The sequence below is a fragment of the Rhinopithecus bieti genome, unplaced genomic scaffold, assembly GCF_001698545.2.
Source record: "Rhinopithecus bieti isolate Rb0 unplaced genomic scaffold, ASM169854v2 scaffold_17936, whole genome shotgun sequence".
Classification (NCBI taxonomy): domain Eukaryota; kingdom Metazoa; phylum Chordata; class Mammalia; order Primates; family Cercopithecidae; genus Rhinopithecus; species Rhinopithecus bieti.
This window is the reverse complement of record NW_016808913.1, coordinates 247,978-259,771: the sequence shown is the minus strand read 5'-3', so window position 1 is coordinate 259,771 and position 11,794 is coordinate 247,978. Positions and strand designations below refer to the sequence as shown.

The 11,794-nt window shown below is 39.4% G+C and overlaps 1 protein-coding gene across 5 annotated transcripts in view; it reads left to right on the top strand.

Annotated features, from left to right (window-relative positions):
- Positions 1-11,794, top strand: part of TMPRSS7 (transmembrane serine protease 7) — a 40,249-nt gene that overhangs the window by 15,570 nt on the left and 12,885 nt on the right. For all 5 annotated transcript variants that reach the window (XM_017887770.1, XM_017887768.1, XM_017887771.1 and 2 more), the window contains 4 exons: positions 2,823-2,929; positions 6,475-6,611; positions 8,212-8,319; positions 11,070-11,180. In XM_017887770.1, coding sequence (XP_017743259.1) covers positions 2,823-2,929; positions 6,475-6,611; positions 8,212-8,319; positions 11,070-11,180 — 463 coding nt within the window. The remainder of the gene's footprint in view (positions 1-2,822; positions 2,930-6,474; positions 6,612-8,211; positions 8,320-11,069; positions 11,181-11,794) is intronic.

Below are 11,794 nucleotides of genomic sequence, written 5' to 3'. Positions count from 1 at the left end.
CTCCTCCCTTCTTTTTGTATTCCAACACATTTTGTTATAGAATCTTAGAACAGGAAAATGGAGCAGTGCTTTGAATTGTTTTATCACAAAAGTCATCAGCACAGCACCATCCAATTTAGGTCCACCAGGCAGAAGCATGGATTTTTATGGGCCATGTAAGTCACCTCCTTATATCACTTAGGAAATGCGCAAGATTCCCCAGAAGGGAGCCCCGCTCCCTGCTTCTGTGAAGGAAATATGCAATCAGTTTTACCACAGAAATTTTCACTGCCCATCTGAGGTAGGCTCTTGGGTTGTGTACACACGATCCCTGGCAAATTAGGGGTGGCTGAAAGATATGGCCTCTTGCATCCTATCACCATCACTGACCAGAGAACTATTTAAATATTACAGGTCCAGTTCCCAGCGCGAAGGCAGAGGATAGGGAACAGAAGCAGAGAACACAGAACATATAATAGTGGACTTATTTTTTGTTCATTTGTTGAAATAGCTTGCAATGCATTGTGAAACTAAATGTCACCCCTCTGTTTGTCAAGGAGGTTAATGTAAGTAATGCCTCTTGGCCAATCTGCATGCAAATGTAGAATTGTGTGCAATTCTGTATTAGTGGAATCAGTGTGCAAGGGGACTCATTTCTTTTCACTATGGAGGAACTCTGTAGTTTGGAAGGTAGTGTTGCATATAAATCCATTTTTATTTTGAAGCTTTGGAATATAGTGAAAATGCCTAACTGAGATTCTTGTAGAAGACTGCGCTGGAAGATGTTCTTACATTATAAGATTTACATTAGTTACTTAACATATTTACTGTCTCTCAGTTTGCATATTTTTTATGTGAAGAAATAACCAGATGAGAAGACTTAAAAAAATTGATGTGTGTTCTCATGAGCCCTGGGTTTTCGGTAAACATAAGACAATCCCTTTCCGATTGAGCCCCCTATGTTGTTATCCAAGCAGCCTGTTACACCGGGAAAAGGGTGACCTTCAGAGGCATGCAGGGCTGGTTTGAATCTGTGGGCTCCAGTTTTTAACCTTGGGAAAGTTACTTATCTTGGTTAGTCTTGGTTTTTTCTTCTGTGCAATGGGATTCACACTACCTGCACAACAGGGTTGTTGTGATGTTTAAGTGAGAAACATAAAGTACCTGACTGATTCTCCCTCAAAGGTAGGTGGTGAGGGGTGGTTTACTCTATTCAAATGCTTATGGGAAACAAGCAAACATTTGCAAGCGTGCGCGCGCACACACACACACACAGAGCATAACATATAATACGATGACATAACTAAAACCTAACATCTTTCAGAGCAATACAAGTAATGGGTAAAATTCACCTAAAGAAAAAGACAATAAGATTGAATTACAAAGTATTACCTAAAACTGAACTTTATGTTATTTTCAAAAGACAAAATGAACTAAAAAGCAACTCAATAAGGCTGAACAAAAAGGATGGGCAATTGTATCAGGCAAGTATACACAACAAAATGCAGAGTTTACAATCTTAGTACCAGGCAACACTGAAATCAGGGCAACGACATCCGTGATTTGCAAGTACGAGACAAAAAGCAATCTGTAACAATAAAGACGATGATCCGTAAGATCTAATTACGTCAATTGTTTATGCAGCAAATGAAACAGCATTAATACTCATAAATCAAAAACAAGTGGAAATACAAAGAGAGAAGTGGGCAATGCCGGCTAGGCACAGTGGCTCATGCCTGTAATCCCAACACTTTTGGAGGCTGAGGCGGGTGGATCACTTGAGCCCAGGAGTTCGAGACCAGCCTGGGCAATGTGGTGAAACTCTATCTCTATAAAAATTATTTTATAAAAAAAGTAAAAAAAAATAAGCAAAGAAGTGGGCAATGCTAAAATAAGGAATTTTAAGTCTCTTCATTCATGACAGAGATAGTGGAGGACAATAAACAAGGCAAAGCAGGATATTAAATACTGAATATCATGCACATGAGTTTCATATTATATATATGCAGACTACTCCTTTTTTTTCAAAGTAACCATGAAGCATTCATAAATTTGATCACAAAATTTAAAAAATTTAAAGCACTATAAATTATACTCTTATTCAACTAAGATAGAATTAGAAAGCTTGAAAATGGATGAACCCAAATTTGACTCTCTTAAATGTAAAAATTCCTTAAATAATTCCTGGGTCAAAGTGAAAATCAAAACTAAAACTTTGTCATATCAGACATAATACAGATATATACCACAAAATGCAACAAAAAAGTCAGTTGCGTAGTGTGTGTGTGTATGGAGTGGTGTGGTGCATGCGCGCGTGCGCACGCGCACTCACACGTGTTTGCTCATACACGAAGGCAGTTTTCTCTTTTAACGTCTCCCGACAAGATCTAGGGGTGACTCACTAAGAGCCTTCAAAAATACTGAATTTAATATGAAGAGGAGGCTGATTCATTTCTCCTTTGTCTAAAGAATCTGAATGATGCTTTAAATCAACTGTGTCATATGTACATCAAAAGAGGAAGGTGTTTACACTTATTAACAAGTGGGTGTTTTTAAAGTTAAGTTCACACTAACAGGGAGAAACTGAAACCCAGAGATGCTGATACGTCTCAAGTCACCCCACTCCACTTAGGACCCAGCATCTGCTCCCTGAATACATGGCTGCCTGCTTCCTTCTTCAGAACACTCTCCTCCTTATCCTGCTTTGTTCGGGAGAACTGGTTTATCCCACTAAGGGCCACAGGGTGGAAGGAGTAGAATGGCCTTAAAACAGCAAGCCAAGGGATAAGTAAATACGTCCTTTGATTGAAGCATTTTTTCTGACTTAATGTTTGTTTTCACAGACTTCTCTATCAACTCTTGGCATAGCACTGAAATTCTATAACTATTCAATAACCAAGAAGAGTATGAAAGGCTGTGAGCATGGATGGTGGGAAATTAATGAGCACATGTAAGTGATTTTCATATGTGAGGCATCTGACGAAAGGTTCATAGCTGTGTGTTCCTTGTTCTCAAAGAGTTTGTGCTTTACCATTTACAGTTAGCGAAACTGAGGGATATAGTAGTTATGTAACTTGCTCAAAGTCATGCAGTTCATGAGTGATCGAGGCAAGATTCAAACTCATGTCTTAGGGCTCCTGTCCCACCACTGCTGTCTGCTGCTGGGCTATAGATATGTATATTCCACACTTCACACCAGTATTTGGCAGATGAGTTTTTCAAATCCTGGATCCATGGGAGAGTATAATAAATTGGGGTTCTGCTGGAAAAAAATGTTGGAGACCATTGACCAATTCTGTGTGGTAGGAGAGTCCCAGCTGGCCTGGCTAGATCCTGAGGCTGGGAAATGGGTTGAAGCTAATTGGAAATCTAGGGGCTTAAGGTTAGAACCAATCTACTTGGCTCTAGAACCAATGTACTAGGTGCTCACTCTCACTCTTAATTTGTCCCTTAATTGTTGTTGTTGATTTGCTTATAAACCTATAACAGATTAAATAGGCACTGAATTAAATAGTTTTGTTGTTTTTGTTTTGCTTTTTTATTTTTGTTTTTTTGAGACAGAGTTTTGCTCTGTCACCCAGGCTGGAGTACTGTGGTGCGATCTTGGCTCACTGCAACCTCTTCCCTGGTTTCAAGCAATTCTCCTGCCTCAGCCTCCCAAGTAGCTGGGACTATAGGCATGCACCACCATACCTGGCTAATTTTTGTAGTGTTAGTAGAGACGGAGTTTTGCCATGTTGGCCAGGCTGGTGTCAAACTCCTGACCTCAAGTGATCCACCTTCCTCAGCCTCCCAAAGTTCCGGGATTCCAGTCATGAGCCACCACACCCGGCCCCTGAATAGGTTTTCAAAAATACAGCATGCCCTGTCTTGACCACGGAATAACTTCTTAGTTCACTTTCAGAAAATTCTGTGAAGTTAAAGGATTTGCCTGCTACTTCTTTGCTCATTGTTATTCTATGAGTGAAACCTTCCCTTTCTAAGTGCTTTTTCAGAAAAAACTTCTTTCAATTCCTTCGGACAGACTACTTTCAAAATAACTGGTCCTGTCTTCATTAGAATAGGGCTTATCAAATTTAAGGACATTCTTGGATTCATTATTAAAATACAGACCGTATTATTTTGGGGAGTGTAATTGAATCGAGGCTCTATTTTGTGGGAGTCAGAAGACCTGGGTTCAAGTTCCAGCTCTATCATTTAGTAGCTACATTAAATAGGGCAAATTATTTAACTTCTTTGAGTTTTAGTTGGTGAAATGAGGTAATGATTCTTAATAAGTTTTTTCTTGTTTGTTTTTTGGTTAGAATTTACGAAATCATGTATACCACACACCAAAAAAATACTAGCTATTATTAATATGAATAATGAGATTGTTTTTGAAATGACACTTGTTGGATAAATACTATAGAACATGCCCCCAAGGCTTTAAAGATATTGCATTTTGGTATTTAATTAAAATACAGATCCAGAAAACAAATCTTTACAAATCTTTTTTGAAGGTGTAAGCCTATGACAGAGCTGTGCTTTGAAAATGAGGGACTATTTTATCCCTAAATCACAACAACTACCCAGGATGTGTTTATTGCTGCCTAAGTAGGAGCAGGATCTGCTCCCAAGCAATACCAGGAAAGCTCTCTGAGCCCCATCCTTTCCTAAAGGGCCAGTTCTTCACTAGGCTTGTGGGCTGGCTGAAATCCTATCAGATTCATTTAATGCTTCCTTACCCTCAGCATTTAAAATGCCAGCCCTTCACATTATCAGTACTTTTCATCTAAAAAGGAAAAGCTCTAGTTGTGCTAACTAGACACCTTGCTGAACAGTTAGCCTAAGGAAATTGAGGCTATAGTGGGGAAGGAGGAAAAAGTAATCCTGACTGAAAGAAACCTAATGATCTCCTCTAGCCAGCCTGGGGGTGAGGTGTGAATGCTCAGGGCAGCTGGACTGCTGTATATGAACCCCGAAGAAACGGATGGCCTTTTTACAAAGATTTAGCATGGCAGAACTGCTTTGGTATGCTAGAGTTTAGCATCAGACCAATTAGCATCCAAATTTTGGTTCTACTTACTTGTTATTTGAACTTTAGCAAGTTATTTCACGTCTTTATGTCTTAGTTTCCTCACTTGTCATGTGTCTGTCTATATAAACTGACTCTTGTTGGCTTTCTCCAGTTTCTCAGTTTCAAAATGTTCATTTCATAAGCCACCATTATTCCTCATTGCATACTCCCCCCTTTAAAACTCCAGCCCAAGCGTGTGATCTCTTTCCTCTTGATTCCCCGTAACATGCCTAACAAGGCTTATCTTTGCAAGGAAACTCTACTAAATGTTAATGGTGAGCACAAAGAAAATCACTATGAGATTCAGATAACATAATCAGCATGTTTTTAAGAGCGCAGGATTCTGATCTCAAGATGGCCAACTCTGACTCCAAAAGTTTGGCATGGCTTAGCTTTCAGGTGCCTCTCAGACCCTGGCTCCCAGTTAGCCAGAAGGACATCTGCACTTGCCATCTCTTCCTCATACCTCAGGAGTTGTCTAACAGCTTATCAGTTCCTGTACTTCAGCCAATTGCGAAAGACTCTTCCTGAGAAACACGTGAATGCTTTCCTCCTTTAATCCTTAAAATCATAGGCTGTCTGTGCTCCTGAATGCCAGTGTCTGATCCATGGAACATTCCTGTTTCCCAAGTGCTTTAGGGGCCTAGAGTGATAGGCATCACAGGTTCCAGTGGAGGTCGTTACCCCCAAGCCTTGTGTCTGCTGTCTCCCATCAAGATCTTGCGGGTTTCTCTGTGGGAAGAGCCTCATCTACACAGGGTGGTGGACTAACTTAGGGGCCTGCAATATAATAATACTGCATGCTCCACTAACCACAGTGCTAATGTAGTGAGAATTATTAACAGGAGGGATATTTTCTCAAAAGGATACTGGGGGGCATTAGGTGATGAGAGGTAATTAAAAATAATCAAGGTAGGGAAATATTGGAGACAGACATTAATTCTTTGAAATTTTGCCAAAGACAAGCCCTTATGTGCATGTCAGATTTCAATTTACATTGAAATAATGTTGTCTTTTGCTTTTAGTCTTACTGGAATTCTTTGCATATTTTCAACCTGAACGAATGGACTCCACTTTGTTTGGCAGAGAGGCTTGTGGACAAAAGCAGGCAATTCTTATGTTACACAGGTTTTCACATTGTAGAAGGAAAGAAAACAGAGAGAATTAAATCTGTATTTCTTTGGATCATAAGTGATGGTGAAGAAAGCAACAGGTCAATGGTGCTATTATTGTTCTATTAAGCAGAGGAGAAAATAAAGAGGGCAGAAGTTACTTGATCACAGTCACATGGCCTAGATTGAATACCTACCATTAGCTCTACCATACGCATCTCTGTTTGTGAAAACCAAATGACCAAAGTATTAGAGAATTCACCATGAATAGGAATTCAGTCGACAGAACCTCAAGCTGTGTGTTGTCCCCGACTCTTGTCTCCTCAGGTACTGTGGCTCCTACATGGATCATCAGACAATTTTTCGAGTGCCCAGCCCTCTGGTTCACATTCAGCTCCAGTGCAGTTCAAGGCTTTCAGACAAGCCACTTTTGGTAGAATATGGCAGTTACAACATTAGTCAACGTAAGCCTGGGGTCACCTCCTTAGGAAAACTGAATGAATACTTATATAGAGGATAACATTTTATAATTCTAAACTGTGAGAATTTAAGAAATGAATACTGCTTTATTTCTGCTATTTCCTTTTACATACTTATTTTTATAATAAATAATAAATATAAAGTACTAATAAATATAACAAATAATATATACGATTACATATTTATTACTACTATACTTTGAATTGTTAAAGAAATAATATAACTTTTAATATTACTGATTTATAGTTGAAAATAATTTCTCACATTATTCCTTAAAGACATGTATTGGTTTGTAGTTTTTGCTAGCCATCATTCTCTGTAAATATGATGTTTACACCAACATGTAGCGAATCCAAAGCCAACACTTGCCACTCACTTTGGCCTGTGCTTGCACAGGAAGAGCTGTTTGGTGGAGGGAGTTCAAATATCAGCCCTCAGAATGTTGAGCTTGAAATTCATACTGAAAACTACTGGAAGAGTGGCCAGGAAGTGCTCATGAGAAAAGGCAATGTGTGAGGGAAGTCATTAGAACTACAGAGAGTAGGTAATGACACGCTCAGGAAATCTTTGACCCATCTTAAGAGGGAAAAAGTAAAGACTGCCCACTGAGGAGTCCACAGGGATATGACTTGAGAGAACATTTCTTTAGACCATGTCCTTCTTTGCCAATCCCTAATAGACCTTTTTCTAGATTCAGAATATTATATCCTGAATATCAGAGTATTACAGTTTCCAGCAGAGTCACAGGTAGATAAAGCAAGCTGTCTTATTTTTAATTGGTTTTTCAAGTCGTAACTATTTTCCAGCATCTCATCCACTCCATCATGTGCCATTGAAATAGTGTTTGACTCGACCATACACTTTCCCCCATTCTTTTGCACAAGGGGAGGAAGGATTCATTATTTCTCTAATGTTTATCTATGAACTCAGGATGAATGATTCAAGATCAGGAATGAATCTTGAATCAGGGAATGGATCATTAATCAGAAGCCTGGTTGAAGAGGAAAGACTAATGGACAGGGAGGTAGGCAGCAGGAGTCTGGGTTTGAGGTCAGTAAGTAATCTCTCTAGGTCCAACGTGATAAGAGCAGTGGTTACTCATATGTTTTGGAGCACAGCTGACTTGAGAATGTAATTTAAGACATACAGAATAACTCATCTAATCACAGAAGATCCAGGGGCACCAGAAGTCAATTTGAAATTCTCTGGGGCTGTCTTTATAGACTCCACATTAGGAATGCTGGGCTCCCTTAGGTATGTTCCAACTTTCACATTCTTCAGGTATATGATAAAGTCATCCAGCTGAGACTAGACTATGGAGATAGTAGAAGTTTGCTTGTGCATATGACCTGAATGCAGTGCTCACCCAGAGCTCCAAGTGGATATTACTTTCTTCTTTGCCCTTCTATGTTCTGCATTTTTGTCTTTCAATGACCGGCAGCCTTCATTTGATGGAGACAATATATAATTATTACTGCTACCCTGCCAACTCCCTAACCACTTCACACTTTAAATTTCTTTGCTAATGTGGTCTAGTGATTTTCAGGGATCTATCCAAGATTTTCTATTTTTTGTTTTCCGTAGCCTGCCCTGTTGGATCTTTTAGATGCTCCTCTGGTTTATGTGTCCCTCAGGCCCAGCGTTGTGATGGAGTAAATGACTGCTTTGATGAAAGTGATGAACTATTTTGCGGTGAGTATTCAAGCTTTTAATATGACTTTCGTGTGAATAAGTAACTTCTCAGGACCATGATTGCTGCTGGTATATATCCTTAGTCTTTGTAGTTATTATTTATTACTGCATAACCAACTACTCCAAAGTCTAGTGGCTTAAACAATCATTTTATTCTTGATCATGCATCTGTGGATTTTCTGGGATCTGACTAATCTAGATTGGGTTCATATGGGTGGCTCTGCTTCAAGCATTGAGTCTTCCTGAGCTTGATTCTTCCAAGATTGGAATCAACTCTACTTTTTATGGCTCTTTTCCTCATTGAGCCAGTCATGACAGTGGCAAAAGGAAAAGAGGGGAGAGCAACAATTCATGGTTTCTCATAAGGCCTGGGTTTGGAACCAGCACACCATCATTTGTGTTACATTCTATTGTTCAAATCAGGTCACATAGCTGAGAACAATGTCAGGGGCAGGGAAATTTACTCTATACACCTTGGGGCTATGGTAACACTGGGGTGCATGATACTACCACAGGGAGTAAAGATCTGTGGCTAATAATTTAATTCACCATAATCTTAAACACTGAAATCCTAGTTGAGGGCAGAGATTCTCCATCTGGAGAGAAGCTCAGAATTTGCAGAGAAGTGCTCTTTCAGCTTGCTCCTTTATGAAGCCCAGCTCCCATCTGTTGTTTGTAAATAAAAGAGAACGGGTTTTGTCTGTTGTGCATGTTTTCTTTTCTTTTCTTTTTTTTCTTTGAGACAAGGTCTCGCTTTGTCACTCAGGCTAGAGTGCAGTGGCACAATCACAGCTCAATGCAGCCTTGACTTCCTGGACTCAAGCGATCCTCCCACCTCAGCCTCCTGAGTAGCTGGTACTACAGGTGTGCACCACTACATCTCACTAATTTTTAAAAGATTTTATTAGAGACAATGTCTCACTTTGCTGCCCAGGCTGGTGTCAAACCCCTGGCCTCAAGTATTCCGACCGCCTCAGCCTCCCAAAGTGTTGAGATTACAGGCATGAGCCACTGCAGCCAGCCCCATGAAAGAAAAAGTTTTGTTGTTATTTTTCTAACCTGTACAATTTGTATTGACATCACATTGGTGATGACTAATGTGTGGGGTAACTGACATTCTTATTTAGGGTGAAGAATCTCTGTCTTAATTTTTCATGACTATTTGCACCTCATTCTTGAATCTATCTCTAGTTTCAAGGAGGAATATGGGAAGGACAATTCACTGGACTATGTGATACCATTGGCAGCATTTTCCCCTGAAGGTCCAGAGTGTTTAAATCAAATACAGTCACAATGATAATGCTATTTACTCTTTTTTATATCCTTGGGAAAATATAGTTAATATGCTATATCTAACTGTGAGAAATTATATGAATGAAATATAACCTGTGACTATATACTTTACTTATTTATTTTGTAGAGACAAGCTATTGCTCTGCCATCCAGGCTGGAGAGCAGTGGTGTGATCATAGCTCACTGCAGCCTCGAACTCCTGGGCTTAAGGGATCCTTCCCTCTCAGCCTCCTGAGTAGCTGGGAATACAGGCACACATCACCAACCCCACTTTTTTTACTTTTCATACAGATGGGGTCTCACCGTATTGCCCAAGCCAGTCTAAAACTCCTGACCTCAAGCACTTCTCCCACCTTGGCTTCCCAAAGAGATGGGATTATAAGCATGAGCCACCGTGCCTAGTTTATGCCTTTTTTTTAAATTGACAACACAAAACACAAAATTTGTCTTAGCTTATGGTTCATTGATTATTTAAATCTACAGTGTTCTATTTCTTAAGAAAATAAATACTGATCATTATATAATGACTGACTTTTTTTACATTATTATTTTTTGTGCTGATTCTCCAAACAAAAATGATTATTGTGAATTTGTAATAAGGACTGTTTTTTGATAATCATTATTCCTCATTGTGCCATTTTTTGGAGCTGTTCTCTAAGAGTCCACGAGGTATGCTCAGGGACCTAATGAACAATTTTAGGGCAGCAATATACTCCTACCTGCCCTCACAAGAGATAGCTCTGAAAAAACAGGTGCAGATAGCAAAACTTTCAACTTTTCACAAAACCAGAAATATCTAAGCAATCATGCTTTCTAAATTTGCTTGCTTGTACTTGTTGCTGGTCTAAAGGCAATTCATGAAAGTATTCCAAAGAGGAAAAACATGATAGATTTACATGAACATTTCCTAATTCAGGAAATGGATCTCATCAGACAAAATAGTTCCAAAGAGACCACAGGGCCACATAAACCCGAAGTCTGTTATCCTTTAAGATCTCACATTCATTAATTCATTCAACAAACCTTTAGTAAACAACTACTATTTGTTCAGGGGCTTGAGGTGCAGAGATGAAGAAGACAAAATCTCCAATCTTAGGACACTCCTATTTTGCTTCGGAAGGTAGATGAATTTGATTTAGATCACAGCTTATGATTTTTATTTTCCTTAAAATAAATTACTATGATGCATTTAATTGTAACTAAATAAACAAGCCACCGGAGTTTAACGCATTTATACAAAAGCAAAAATCAGATCTGACAAAACAAGTGGTAGAAATTACACCAAAGTTTGAACACCTACTTTTCCTCATGGAAGTGTCAGTTTTTAGGAAAATACACTTTTTGTTTTATTTAGGTCATCTGAATGATTTGTACCTTGAGACTGGCACTGCTGATCATCAGAGAACTCAGCTGGTATCTCAGGCTCATGAACTTTCTGTTTTTATTTTTTATTCTAGGGAGCCCTCAACCTGTCTGCAATACCAGCTCCTTCAGACAGCATGGCCCTCTCATCTGTGATGGCTTCAGGGACTGTGAGAATGGCCGCGATGAGCAAAACTGCACTCAAAGTGAGGGAGGGTCCTCTGTGCCCTGCTGTTCCACCTATGAAACTCTTCTAAATCAGGACAAAAATACCTCTGAGGGGTTAGGGGTTAGGGCAATCAACTTGTCCCAGTTTCTCTGGAACTTTTCCAGTTTTAGCACTGAAAGCCCTTGTGTTGGGAACCCCTTTAGTCCCAAGGGGACAAATAGGGACACTTGGTCACTCTAAATGGGGTGGAATGTGTGTGTATGTGTGTATGTGTTCATGTGTGAATACTGGCAGACTTTTTTTTTTTCAATTTTAAAATTTTAGTGTAAAACACTTTTTTTCTTTTTTTAAAAATTATTATACTTTAATTCTAGGGTACATGTGCACAATGTGCAGGTTTGTTACATAGGTATACATGTGCCATATTGGTTTGCTGTACCCATCAACTCATCATTTCCACTAGGTATTTCTCCTAATGCTATCCCTCCCCCAGGCAGGCCCCAGTGTGTGATGTTCCCTGCCCTGTGTCCATGTGTTCTCATTGTTCAGTTCCCACCTATGAGTAAGAACATGAGGTGTTTGGTTTTTTGTCCTTGTGTTAGTTTTCTGAGAATGATGGTTTCCAGTTTCATCCATGTCCCTGCAAAGGAC